This window comes from Propithecus coquereli, unplaced genomic scaffold (assembly GCF_000956105.1).
Source record: "Propithecus coquereli isolate 6110/MARCELLA unplaced genomic scaffold, Pcoq_1.0 Scaffold1, whole genome shotgun sequence".
NCBI classification, from domain to species: Eukaryota; Metazoa; Chordata; class Mammalia; order Primates; family Indriidae; genus Propithecus; species Propithecus coquereli.
The window spans coordinates 26,421,509-26,436,846 of record NW_012133857.1 but is presented as its reverse complement, the minus strand read 5'-3'; the positions used below and the strand labels follow the sequence as shown (position 1 = coordinate 26,436,846).

Here is a 15,338-nt window from a genome sequence, read left to right as displayed (position 1 = left end):
TTAAATTGAAATAATTACCTTCTGATTTTTTTTGTTTTTTAATTTTTAAACACACAAGATGAAAAGGTATAACATTACTTTGAAGTTTGTTTTGAGAATTGTTGTCTTAAAAAAAGAAAATGTAGAAGTAAACCGAAAGACTGGGATTTCTACATACAGACTGTGGATTGAGAAGGAAAACAGCTAAATTTAGCTAGTGCCCCCTTTGTTCCAAACCAGTTTTTTTAAGGGCTTAGACTAGCACATATATTGGAGGAATTATTCTAGCCAGGTAGTAAGGTGCTGTAACATAAAGAAGTGATAAATACTCCCTCTTCTGGTCATATGTAAGACCACAGCTTAATAGGGCTGTATATATTAAATAGTCAACATACAAATTAGTCTTGTGAAATGACTGTCAGGAAAAACATTTTTTTGCAAATATAACTAAAATACGGATTTATATCCCGAAATGTCCCCTTTAAATTCTGAAGCACAGCCATCTTATAATGGCTAATGATTCCTACATGTAGCACACAAATCAAGAGTGGCACTGGTGAATATTAACAATTTATATATTTTTTTCAAATATTAATTTCTTGTTTAATTTTTAATCAAGACTGTTTTTACAAAAGAATTCCAACTATTTCCCCCTACTTTATTATTGTATAATTGACAAGTTATATATATTTACAGTATACAATGTGATGTTTTGATATATATATTAACACACACATACACATTGTGAACAATTTATATATATTAATACTTGTTGACGTTGCCAAAAACTCAAATTTTCACTGCCTTATTCTGGTGACCCCAATGAGAGCTATTGAAGTAGTTCATTAAATCTTGGTAGTACAAACCTGGAGGGCAGCTGTGACCAGCCTCCACACTAAGAATCAATATGCTAAAATACTAACAGACATTCCCAAAGAAGAATGGTCTTTAAAGTACTGTATATAGTACACAATATTGAAAATCTAAATGTCCATCAATAGGGGACTGGTTCAATTGCATTAATGAAGTGGAATAATAGGCAGTCTTTAAAAGGAATACCGGAGACCAATACGCATTAACATGGTAAAATATTTTAGATTATTAAGTTAAAAAGGTAAATTCATACCAAATCTAATTTTTCATGTGTGTGAGGGGAAAAAAAGTATGCAGGTAAGTATCATTTTGTACAGGATCTAGTAACCTTCCAAAGGTATGTCAAACTGCACCTCTGAAAATTAAGACAAAGGCGCTTTGCTCCTGTATTATTTATCCTCTTATCATTGTCTGATTCCTTTTTTTTTTACAATGTATTTTACTTTAATAATCAAAAACAAATAAAAACATATGTATTTTTTTTAATCAATAAATTCTTGTTACCCAATGAAACATGGGAAGTCCTAAGAGAGGGAACACATGCTCTTTTGTTTCCTAGCTTATATGATTAGAGTACTGTAACACTAAAAACCAAACAAAAAATAGAAAAGAATAAATGACCCCAAAACTTGGCATCACTGCAATAACTATTTTCTTCCCCTACAATCTTTAGAAAATGTCTAAAGACTGAATATAACATATCAAGGCTTTTCATTCAGGTCAGTGCACCTTATTAAAAATAAATGCCCATATACAAATTAAAAGAACAACCTTCTGATCCATAAGCTAAAGTAAATTCATCCAGCTGCTTAAGCCAAAAACCCCATGAATCATTCCTCCTGCCTTCCTTTTCCAGTCCATCTGCAAGCCCTGCTGGCTTTACACTTCCGGTACAGATTTCCATTATCTCCACACCTCTCTGCCCCTGCTGCTGCAATCCTAAGCTAAGCTTTCTCTCCAGATCCAGCTCTCACCTTAACTAGTGCAAAACAGCTACTAACTGGTCTCCACTTCTGCCCACTATGTTCCACAGAGCAACCATAACCAGATCATGGCACCTCCTGGCACAAAATCCTCCAGTGACTTCGCATTACATGTACTGCTCAATCCTGATTCCTGTCATGGCTTGCAGGGCCCAGTGTCATCTAGCCCTGGACCCCCCTCCCCTTTATTCACCTTCAACCTAGACTCCTTTCCTGCTTACCCACTGTTCTTCGGCATCCTCACTGGCCTTGCTGCCAAGCCCATTTCCATCTCAGGATCTTTGCACTTGCTAGTTCCTCTGTGTAAAACACTAGTCCTCCAGATCAAATGCGCTTGGCTTTCTTTCATCATGAGCTTAAATATCAAGTCCTCAGAGAAGCTTTCTTTGACTAGCCTTATCTAAAGTGACCGGCCCCAGTACTTCTCTCACATTATTCTAATTTGATCACTACTTGAAATAACCTTATCTCACTCAATTTCATCTTTCTCTCTCCATCCTTCCCAATCAGAATATAAGCTGCATGAAATCAAAGACATTGCTTTTCTAGATTAGTAGAGAGCAATGCCTAGCACGTAGTAAGTACCCAATAAATATTTATTAAATGTATCAATAATATAATTGTCAGTTTATTTAGTCTCTTTTTAAAGCAATCCCAAGGGCATAGACATTAATAAAGGTACAGATATCAGTAAGAGGAAAAATCAATACATTTTATTGCTAGAAATTTAAACATTGTTTTTACAAATGGCATAAATAACACCATTTTAAAGATACCTGCTTATGATACAACCAAGGAAAAAAACATACAACTATATTAGCTGGGAAGAGCACAGTCCTTTATCTGATGGTACTAACATATTTGAAAATTTTAATTAGCATTATTTGGCTTGTAGCAAAGAAAAAAAAATGAATATACTGTATTTATTTTACATCATGCTACTCAGTGACAAGAAGTTCAGGTCAAAGGGTTAACTTGGAATTTCCTTCCTTCCAGAGTTAAACTAATGTCTACCTTGACATCATTCATGTTTTCATGTGCTTGTTCTGGTTAGTTCCCATCTCTGGCTCATTCCCCAACTGCTAGAGAAAGGCCTGGTATGTGTCTCTGAAGCAAAAGAACAAAGTATTTTTTGCTCTGCAACAAGTTTCAGTCTTTATACTGAAAACAGAAATAAATATGTCAGCCAATTCTATAAAGAAGCTTTATAAAAATACCAGGCTCATACAAAAAGAAGAGTTTGGCTTTGGATAGCTACTACGCTTTAAAGTAGAACAGGGGGAAGAGAAATCCAATGACCATGCTAAATCAAATATCTACCTACTGTCATTACATCTTCAAATTGCTAAATGTTCTCTCTGAAGTAACCAGTTTACAACACTGATCCAGCTACTCCAAGCAAACTTAAAATTCTACTTGAGCTAAAACATCTGTCACTAATGATATTTCGTAACATGCAGGATTCATTATATCTTCTATGGATTTTCTTTTAACTCTATGCATCCTTATTATATGCAAAATAAACAGGTATTAGTAGGCAGAAAAGATGGCCTGGTTGGTACATTGTATCTGTGGATAAAATTTAATTTAGGAGTTTGATCTGTAAACTGAAAATAAAATCCATTCAGTGGGTTGTTAATAAGAAATAAGATAACACATGCAAAAAGGCTTTGTAAATCACCAAGAACTATTAAAAGTTATCATTAGTAGCCAGGCACTGTGGCTCATGCCTGTACTCCTAGAACTTTAGGAGGCCAAGGTGAGAGGATTACTTGAGGCAAGGAGTTTGAGACCTGCCTGGGCAACATAGAAAACTCTACCAAAAGCAAAAACAAAAACAAACAAAAAAACTTAAAAAACTAGCTTGGCATGGTGGCACGCATCTGTAGCCCTAGCTACCGAGGAGGCTGAGGCAGTAAGATCACTTGAGCCCAGGAATTTGAGGTTGCAGGGATTTATGTTTGTGCCACCATACTCTAGCCTGAGTATGACAAAACGAGACCCTGTCCCCTCCCTCAGAAAGTTTTTAGTCAGTACACTTTCAAATGAATGCCAATCCTAAAAAGATTAACTATCACTAAAAGTTTCAAAGTAGAAAAAGACCCAGATTATAAAAATATAGTGGCCAAATTTAGCACACTCAAGAGAAAAAGGAAACTTTTTATCCTTATCCCAAACCAGTTAGTCACTTAATAGTAAAATGAAACAATGCATTCAAAAGATATCTGAAGCTGTTACTTTCTAGTCTAAGTCAATTAGATAGTAAAAGGGGTGTGTATATGTGCTTTCTTTATTAAATAGTAAAACCACTGCTTTGTGATGCAATTAATTATATGATGGAAATAGCTAGTCACAAGGTCACAACTATGTCAAACGTTAACAATAAGAACCAGCATTTTTGCCAAAACCAGCCCATAAGATCTCATGGAGTAAGAGATCATTTTGCTCTTACACTAACATCCTTTGAAACTGATTAATTAGCTCAAAAAAGTATGAGTAATTTCTCATGAGTATGAGTAATTTACTCATCTTCTGATAAAAATGACATTTTAGAAAATATAATTTATGCTGGCATCTAAAAGAATCCAAACCACCTCAATGCACGTCAAGGAACATTAAGTCCAAGCAATGTGTGTAGCTGTTAATTTTACCGGATTTGTAGTATCTGCAAGTGGAGAAAGCTATAAGATCACAGCAGTGTTTCTGCTAAAGCTACTTTCATAAAGTCATGAAAAAGCCAGATTTATGACATTTCCATTTGTGAACAGAGATCTGAGAGAAAGGCAGATGTTATACACCGAAGCCCCACCAACAGACTCACATGCCACTCACAGTGACCAGTAGTGGCTCACTATATAATAGCAGTTAACAATGACAAAGGGTATTTGTCTTATGTGATCTTTTTTGCAGATCAACAGGAGGTTCTAGAATTCTGCTTTCAAAGTCTGTTATTTCCCAGGGCTAGAATTGGCCTCAGTAGCTAGTTCCTTAAAATGAGGAAACTAAATCCAACAGTTACTTAAGCTGGTGTTTCCCAAAACATGAAATAGGTATCACTTCCCAACATCAATAACATTAAATCGCAAGTAAATATGTGATCCCTTTCAATTCTTCTGATAACATCACACTACTGTGTGGATAACATTGCCTAAAATGTGCTAGTTTCCTTAACAAAGAGAGCAAGCCCTCAGGCTCAGAGCCAGCACAGGCAAGAGCATCAACATAGAATTAAATAATCTTTTCACTGCATTTATTTTTACATTTACCATTTTTATGGTAAACAACACCAGTTTACCTCCGTATAGTTCCATAAGGTTTTCTTTATACATAGATTTATTTAAATAAAAGTGGTTTAATTTAAAGAAAAACATAAGTAGACTTAAGTCAGCAAATAATAAAGCTGGACCGCAATTAAGGTTTGGGAAAAGGTAGCTGAGCCACATGTCACTACTTGAGCCTTGCTCAGAGACTCAAGCTGAGCCACAAGGTGAGTAAGTGGATCAGCCCAACTAATCGAGGCAAATACTTCAATGGCTGACATCTGAGCAGGCTTTCAATTCATTATACAGGTTCTAAATGCGGTACCTTTCCAAGCTGAATTAACATCATTCATTATTTCCCCTAAGTCAGATCACCCCTATGTCTGCAGAAACGACAGACAGAGAGAAATTGAGGTATTTTTCATAAACAAACTCACCAAAACAGCAGAGCACAGAGCAGTGCAAATGCGCAGTCTATCAGAATCACGGGTCACAGGGAGTTCTCCCAGCATACAACCCCATATAACCCCAAAGGCACCCCACAAAGTGATCCATCATCTGATGCTAATCCCACTGTTCAGATCCAGAGTAAATGTAAGTAAATAGTACCACAGTTTATGCTATTCAGTAGCCAGTTTAGGCCCAACACATTTATCACTAAACTAACTGATCAACTTAGATTCTCACTTCAGAAGAATGGTGTTACTGGCCCTAGGGAATGGCACCATCTCAGCTCTCCTTCATATTTAAAAGTTTTAAAGGCAATTAATGTGACATTTCCAGCACATAATACAAAGATTTAAAAAACAGGGGCCTCCTTTCCTGCCATCCTTGCTAGACTCAACAAATCTCTTAGTGCAGATACGCGTCAGTCCGTCACTATGCCAGCCCCTGGGAGCACAAAGCAGCAGCTCCACGAGAGGGGACTCTATCTGCTGTGAAAGCAATGCATCCTGGCCAGCCTGCATGTCAGAATCAGCCCAGGGAGCTGTTTAAAATGAAGATTCCTGGGTCCTATCTCTGGAGATTCCCATTCAGTGGGTCTGGAATGGGCCTTGGGAAGCTGCCCACTTAAGGAAGCTCCCCTTTGATTCAGATGCACAGCAGGTTTGGGATCTACTGATTCAAATTACTGATTCAAATTTTTAAGTCTGAAATTAGCAGTAGGAAACATCTTGCTCTTAAAAATACTGAATAATTGAAGAGAAATATGAGGCATGCTGAAACATTTCAAAACATTAAAACAACATCAAGAAAGTATGGTATTACTATGTAGTTCCAAGAAAGAAAGCAATCTATACTATGAAAACAATCAGACTATAAAAAACTGGAAATGCCAAAATGACATTACAAACACTCACCATCACTTCTCAAATGGAAATTCTGGTTAATCATTAATTCCCTAAAAGGCAGCTCAGCTAGCAAAAAAGTACAGGTCCTCTTACCACTCACCAATTCAGAATAATTTTACCACCAACATTAACTGATTTAGAAGTCTTGCTGCCATTGTAGCATCTTTTCCTGTCCTGGCAGCAGTAGTTTTTTTTTTTTTTTGAGACAGAGTCTCACTGTGTTGCCTGGGCTATAGTGCCGTGGCGTCATCTTAGCTCACCAGCAACCTCAAACTCCTGGGCTCAAGCGATCCTCCTGCTTCAGCCTCCCGAGTAGCTGGGACTACAGGCATGCGCCACCATGCCCGGCTAGTTTTTTTTCTATATATTTTTAGCTGTTCAATTAATTTCTTTCTATTTTTAGTAGAGACGGGGTCTCGCTCTTGCTCAGGCTGGTTTCGAACTCCTGAGCTCAAACAATCCGCCCGCCTCGGCCTCCCAGAGAGCTAGGATTACAGGCGTGAGCCACCGCGCCCAGCCTGGCAGCAGTAGTTTTAAAGGAACTGCCTCGCTGGATTTTGTAGCAACTGCTCATTTATTCATAAAACTCACAGATGAATGTCAGCAATTCATGAATTCACAGGAGACTGCCCATACATTTTTATCAATTTCATCGAAAGATAAGAAAATACAATCCCTCCCTCGCTAGGTATGTTTTTCTTCTAATGCTGTAATAAACAAACTACAATGGTCGCTTGGAAAGATTCTTAATTTGAAAACAGTCTGTGTTTTTAACCATGGAAAATAAGAATGCAAGATTTGGCTTCCTGGAATTTCAACAAAAAAAGAAAGAATTCCAAAAATATTCTTTCCTGTCACAACCCCTGACCCCAAAAGATAGATGAGATAGTGTCAGCACTGGGGAATGGCTCTTGGTCCTGGGGACCCGGCCCACATCTCCTTCCTTCCAAGTGAGTGGGGTGTCACTCCAGCGCCCCCACATGGTCCCTCCCTCCACTTCATGCGGTTACGCTGTCAACCCTCCCATCCAACTCCAAATCCTTTTCAATTCCACCAGCCTTCTCTTCCACTGCTGCCTCAAAGAGGGAACTCCTACTTTCCCAGCAGAATCCTTCTCTCAGAGCATTTGGCCCTCATCTTTATGCCAGGGACTCTTTTCTCACTTACATCTTTAATATTTTCCTTGCCAACAGAGGAATCACAGCCCTCCACCCAGTGGCTTTGTAAGTCACATCTCCAGCCTAGCCACAGAAGTCCTTGGGATATGTGAATCTGGCATATACACCTTCCAATTTACATGTTTAAAGTTACCACCTTCCCTTCGTCATTCAACAAATAGCTTATTAGGAGACACTGTGCTAGGAACTGGTAGAGAGAAAAGGTAGAAATATTATTTTAAGAAACTTTTCCCTACTCACACACTGACATTCTAAGAGGAAAACAGAGGAAGATTTTAAAAATCCACTCTATTCATCAATTCTCTGGAGCACCACTGAGTCACACAACTCTGATTCTAAAATATCTGCAACAGGTCTTCCCCCTCCCCCACATCAAGGGAAGATAACTGATGGGCAATGAAGCCCCGTGAGCTAGCCCCATTCTGCCTTTGCACTCTCCTCATCCCCACATGGGTACATCAGCTCTGGCCAATGGGGATGCATGCAGCACATTCCAGACAGCCTGGAATTTCCTGCCTCAGGTTAACCCTGTTGCCAACCTGCGGCCACCAAATATGGTTGTTCAGTATACAAACTGTGCAGCCATACGTGCCAGCCCTGTCTATCACCATCAAAACACTTCTAATTTTAATGGATCATAGGTGATTTTTCAAAATATTTTCTATATTTTCCACAATGAACATATATGTCATGTCTAAAAATTGAAAAAAAAAATTACGATGGGAAAAATAATCCATTCTACTCTTTAAAATCTAACATGAAGGGTATTTTCTGTAAGAAGTCTTCTCTGAGTTATTCATCAAGAAGCAATCTGTGCTCCTATCTTAAGACCTTGGACTGTTTTATGACTTTAGACACACCCCTTCCTACATCTACAGCTGTATCTTTATCTCTCTCTCATGTCTACCATGTGCTAGGTATTGTATTAGGGGCTTTGCTCATGTTACTTAATTTAATCCCCACTAGGAACCTATGAGGTTGGTATTACCATCTCTGTACTATAACAAACGAAGCCAAGGTTGGATAACTTGCTCAAGGCAAAGAACTAACCTATGGCTCTTGCAGGATTAAATTTAAATCCAGTCTAGTCTGGCTTCAAAATTTTAACTCCAAAATACTTGGCAATTGACTAATTGCCTTTTCTAATGGCAGCCTCTGAAAGTCTTAAGCAGGTAGATAGTATATTATCCATCTCTGTATTCACTCTGGTGACTACCCCAGGGCCTCACCCAGAAGCAGGAACTCAAAGAACTTTTTCAAGGTTAAATAAAAGATTTATTCCTTCAAAAAAAAAAAAATGGTGGGATGATTATAATAGTGTAACTCTTAAAACAACAGTACTCCCAACAGAAAGCCCTATAAGTTCTAACTTTAAAATGTATGTTAAAGCCGTGCAGACTACCTGGCTCTACTGCCCCACCTCACTCTCACTCCAGTGTCATCTCTTGTTTCTGAACTATTCTCCCTGCTTCTACTCCTCGCAGAAATCTATTCTCAGCAAATCAACCAGTGAGATGGAACTACGGTACTCCCTTACATAAACCCTCCAATGCTTCCAAGCTGCTTCTTACCCTGGCCTGTGAATGATCAGGTCCTGCCTATAATGCTAGATTCCTCTAGTTTCTACCTCCCTTCACTAACTACTCTTCAGCCACGCTGGCCTTCTTCAGGTCTGTGTGTTGGCTGTTCCCTCTGTATCGACAGTCCTTACTCCAGATCACTGCCTGAGCTGCTCCTGCTTATCACTTAGGGCCCAGTGTCACCTCCTAAGATGCTTTCTTTAAACTCTCTAAGTACAGAAGAACCCCACTGTTACTCTGTTTCAAGCTTGCATTTGTAGTATTAAGAGCAATGAGGAAACAACTTACAGTTATTTAAAAAATGTATTTAGTTAGTTTGCCTGTCTCTCCAATTAGATTGCAAACCCTGTGGAAGTAGTAATCTTAGTGCCTGAAACAAGTGGGGTACTCAAATACTTCTGATTTGCTATTGAAGCAAACTGGGCATAAAACTAAGTTTTATAAATCAGAATCTTATCTTAAACACTGTAGGTGGCATTATGACAATACCAAATAACTTTATTTGGACTCTTCAATGATTAACATTCAAAATTTAGAATTACTGAACTTACAAGTTTCAAAATCACATTTCCTTTAAAAAAAAAAAAAAGCCTACATGTCCATGTTGTGAGTGTACATATAATTTTATTTTTTAGTTTTTAAAATTAAATTAAATTTATTTATTTTTTTAGAGACAGGGTCTTGCTCCATCACCCAGGTTGGAGAGTGGTGGTGTAATCATAGTTCACTGCAACCTTGAACTCCTGGGCTCAAGGGATCCTCCTGCCTCAGTCTCCCCAGTAGCTAGGACTATAGGTGTGTGCCACCACCACTGGCTAATTTTTCTTGTATTTTGTAGAGATAGGGTCTCACTATGTTGCCCAGGCTGGTATCCAACTCCTGACCTCAAGCGATCCTCCTGTCTTTGCCTCCCAAAGTGCTGGAATTACAGGCATGAGCCACCACGCCCAGCCTTGTATACATAAATTTTAAAATCCACTAAATTCACAACCACGGACTCCAAAAGCAAACAAACCTATAACTATACCAATGAAATATTTCACAAAAGATTTTATAAATTACACTTTCCCCATCTAATCTCAATAAAAACCAGAAAATGAACATCACTTTCAACAAAAATAAAAAAATACCTAACATCTGATAGGTATTAGCTCATTCAATGAATTAGAAAGCCTACTTCCTGATAGGGGAAGAATATTATGCCCTACCCTGCCATCACTGTCCTTCAGTTTAATCCTGCTTTACCTTCTAATAATGATTTTTTAAATGGTTAAGCACTTACCATAATGTGATTGAAATGCCTGCGGTTTGACAACCTGATTACAGTCGTTACATACCACCAAGTAGAAATCATCATGGGCTGGACAAAAACCAAATATTGGCATGTCTGCAACAAAGAAACAGAGTATCACTCACTCATCTGGTTCTGATTGATATAAAACCATTTGGGGGAACAATACTTTCTATAGGAGTTGCCTTATTATGAAGTGCACCAGGACAAATGTCACTCCAGGTTAAAAGTAACTGACGTGGCACACCATGGATATTAAGAGAAGAATCAAATCAGGCTTATAGAGGCACTTCACAAAGAATTGAAATAAAATACACCAAAAATCATTATTATGAAGTGAAATAAACAAATCTATTAAAATGCAAACAATGAATACATTTGCACAATAAAGCAACATCAGCTGAACTCTACCAAGAGTTATGAGGAAGAATCTACAACTCTATAAAATGCTTAGCAATTCACAAACCTATACCATTCTAATGGTTTTATCTGTTTAACTATGCATTCTATTCTAGCCATCTGGTCCCTCAGTTCTACAGAACAGCTAAGAAAGGGAGCACAGGTTTCACTGAAGAGTAAAATGCTGGTTTTGCCAGCATTAATACAAGAAAATTATTCTTATACTTTTTTTTTTTTATCGGTCACTTCAGTACAAATATGGCATTTCACGCATTAATCTTAGTTTGGTTACTAGAATAGGGTAGGATACAAGTTGGTGGTTTTTTTTCCCACCCCAAAAATAAGAAGTCAACTTAATTAAAAATGAAACTAAATTATCTGCATATACATGGAAACTGCAAGTAACTTAATACTTGGTAAATATGGTTAATTAAAAAGTCCCAACCAGGAATAATTAATTATGAACAATAATCTAGGGAACAGAGCTAAAAGATCAGAGTCAGAATCTAGACTTATAAAATATTTCAAAATTGGTGATTTTAAACAAGTATTTTATACTATTTAGAATATCTGCAATGAGTGGATTATTTAGCGCATTTCAGTTAAGCAAATGTTTGAGTAGACCAAATACTGCATTTGGGGTGGGGGAGATCAAAAAGGTGATTAGCATCTGCTTTCTTTCCTATAAAGATTTAATTTCACACTTTCTCCAGCTTGAGTGATCTTGGTGGTTTTTGAAGGGAGAAGAAAATGCCCTAAGGAAATGTCAAGTGATGACAATCTCTAAAATATCAAATTACTAATCTAATGTCTACACATGGCTACAGCTCATATTTTCTTAAACAGTTTCAAGTACACTGAATTGCACAGATAGCTATAATTCTGAAATGTACTGAGGCCAGACATGATTCTGGAATGCAGCTGAGCATCCAGTAGTTTCTATGTGCTATTACTTCATTTTATCCTCACAATTACCTAGGGGAGACAGCATCACATCCCCACTCTAAAGAAGAGGAAACTGACTCGCTGAGAGTAAAGTACTTTGTCTAAGGTAAATAGCTAGGATTTGATTCTGACTCATGATGTGGCTTAGATTTGGTACTTCATGAAGACCAGAGGAATAATGACTTCTAGACATCCCTTCCAGATTCCAACGTCAACAAACTAGAATGTCAGGGCTGAACATTTTTGACTGTGTAAACTGATTAGAGAACATAAGAAGATTCCAGTAGACTGCTGACTTCTGTGACTACGCTTATTTAATGAAAACGAAGAGCCAAACAATACGTTATTTTACTTGAAAGCATGCCCACATTGAGTTAAATATAGTACATGTAGGAGAAGGGGAAAGGTTATATCCACACAATGATATACATGTAATAAGCCATTTTTCATGATTATAGTTTCTTGACATGACATTTTACTCTAAAAAATAAAAATTTAAAATATTTTACTATAAATTTCATATACCCCTACGCTAAATGCCTCTGATACAAGACTATTAATAAGGAGAAGCTAAATTGCAGAAATGCTGTAACATTCATAATTTATAACTGAAAAGTGTGAAATAGGTACCCAATCAAAAGTTTCATTAATATAATCAACTCAATTTTCTTAATGAAATAGCAGTTAAAATAGCATTAAATAAATGTTCTTACTTTAGTTTGAGGGCTCTATGATGTGATTTTTGTGGTTTCCCACAGTGCTCAATGTCAAGCAACATTGTTTAAAATATATCGCTTTGCCAGATACTTCTGTGGACTAGCCCTCTACCCCTTTAAAAATAAAGCAATTAAAAAAAAAAAACTGTACTGATCTTTACAAGTAATAAGGATTCAATATGCCACATGATGTTTATGTAGAAAATTATTCTTTCTTGCCCTGGTTCCTTTGATCCTTTTGTGAGACTTATGACTAGTAAAACTAATAAGGGCAGGGGTCATTCTATAAGGGACCAGGAATCTATACCTCTGTAAAAATTTTAATTTCCTCGATAACTTAAGATGAATTGCAATTGATAACTGTAATGATGATAATCATAATGATAAACAGCTGACACATTTATTGACAGACTACTATATGCCAGGCCCTATGCTAAGCACTTTATATATGGTTTATCCTATTTCTAACGATAATCCTAAAATATAATCCTCATTTCATTTATCGAGAAGTAAACTTGTCTAATATCACCCAGCAAGAAAGTAGTACAGTGAGAACTCAGGTTTGTATGACCTGTAACCTCAGTTCGTGACTTCTCATTAGCACATCGTATCTCCCTAAAAGCTTGTACATGTATGCACGTGCACACACGTATACGTACACACGCACACATCCTGCAGAAACAAACAGCATACTTAAATTCAGTTCGTGCTACCCTATGAAATCACGTTCCCATTAAGAGATTCTAAAGTAACTTTAATTTTAGCTTTCTAAATTCTTTACTTTCAGATATCCATATTTGGAAGTAAGCTAGAGGATACAAAATCATTTAAATGTCTTCTTCAGAAAAAAAAAAAAAAAAGGAGTTCTATATCCTTTTTCTGCACTGGGACATTCCAGAGGCCTTAGCAACAGGAACAGAGTGTGGAATGTTGTGGCAACTTAAAGAAATGAAATAATTTGTTTGAGAAACAGATGTATGTTTCTGAATATTTTTAAAGCATAAATTCACAATCAGCTCATCTGCAAATTAGCATACATATCTCACCCAAATACAGGGAAAAGCTTCATTTAAAATATGGAGTTAAAACAAGTTCATTGTTGAATTAAAAAGGTTACAAAGTTGAATTAAAAAGTTACATAACACACCTGAGATATGTAACTTAAGCCATTAATTATGTACTTGAAAATAATGAAAAGTCTTAAAAATGTACTTGAATTCATGCATTCTGAACTAATTTCAAAGAATAGATTTTATTGTTTGGGTAAGCCCTAAATCTTTCTCAGGATTTGGGTCACCCCTATGTTCTAATTAGTGGTCTGGGGTCTAATTAATTTAATAGTATACTAAAAGGGGTTGGGTTTAAGCACATCAACACATGAGCACATGTGTGTAGGAACTCCACAGTCACATGCAGAATAAAGGCCCTCCCCTGGAAAGCGGACCCCAAATGGTGGTGAATATATTTAGTTACTTGGTGTTGCTAGCTCCATTTTGAGGACTGTGCTCAACGAGAAAACTCGAATGGCGTAGCAAAGCATTTAACCTTTCCAGTACTCTGAGTGTCTCTCTTCTCCCACGCATCCCAAGCTTCTACATGCCAATGACTCCCACGTTTCTATCTCCAGCCCAGACTGCTCCTAAGCTCTGTCTAGTTTCACATACCCGACTGCCTACTAGACATTGCCATCTGGATTTCTTATATACATTTCAAACAGAACAAGTATGTCCAAGATAACTTTACTCTTGACCCTTCCCTGCTTCTTGCCCCAACCACCTTGCCCCTTTTGAGTAAATAATACTATTCATCCCCCAACAGCTCAAATTAAAAACCCAAGTGTCATCTCCAACACCTCTGTCCCTCATCACATCCAGGCCATCAACAGGTCTAGTCAGTTCCGTTCTAAAACCTCTGTCCACTTCTCTCCATTGCCCTGGCCACTGCCGTAGGGCCTGTCACCAGCATCCTTCCACTCAACGATGGAAGCAGTCTCCCAAGTGGTCTACAGTCCCTTCCACAAGGCTTCTAGATTCTTTAAAATCCTCCCCCAAATCATGTGGCTCCACTGTTTAAAATTTCCCAGTGTCTTCCCACTCCTCTTGGAGTAAAATCTCAGGTCTTACCACAGCCCCCAAGGCCCTGCCACATATGCGTTTGCCTCCCTCTCACCCTCTATTCCCTTGTTCCCTACTCCCCTTGGCTCACTTTGCTCCAGGCACACTGACCTCCTTTCTCTTCTCAGACCCAGAATCTGTCCCAGCCAGGCTCTGTCCTTGCTCTTCACAAGATGCCTGGCACATTCTTACACATCAGGTCTCAGCTCAGCTGTCACCTTTTCAAAGGGCTGCTCCCTTTCTCCTCCCCAATTAGTCATTCTCTAGCACTGGTATTTTAAGCAGAGTGGTTAAGAGTGTGGGCTACTGTCTATCACTGATTCTTGGTTCCCTTGATCAAGAGAGGTGTGACCTCAGGCAAATTCTATAATCTTTTTGAACTTCATTTTCTTCATTTGTCAAATAGTAATGATCATAGTACCTACACTTCACTGGATATTCCACAGGGTAGAAAGACAAAGAGAAGTAATACATGCAAAGTCTCAGAAGGGTACCTGGCTCTAAGAAGTGCTCATTTAATGTCTCCCCATCGCTTGTACGATAGAAGTCATGCATCCCCACTGTATCGGTCAACAAACTAGTGCATATAGACGTTGAAATCTCACAAGCCAGTGCCCAGGTCTGCTGGACTCATAGCCCTGGCAATTTCCAGCTTCTCCCAGAATCAG

At 37.9% G+C, this 15,338-nt stretch overlaps 1 protein-coding gene across 2 annotated transcripts in view; it reads right to left on the bottom strand.

Moving 5' to 3' along the window:
• Positions 1-15,338, bottom strand: part of ATXN7 (ataxin 7) — a 133,172-nt gene that overhangs the window by 41,936 nt on the left and 75,898 nt on the right. For both annotated transcript variants that reach the window (XM_012637738.1, XM_012637731.1), the window contains one exon: positions 10,488-10,592. In XM_012637738.1, the coding sequence (XP_012493192.1) occupies positions 10,488-10,592 (105 nt within the window). The remainder of the gene's footprint in view (positions 1-10,487; positions 10,593-15,338) is intronic.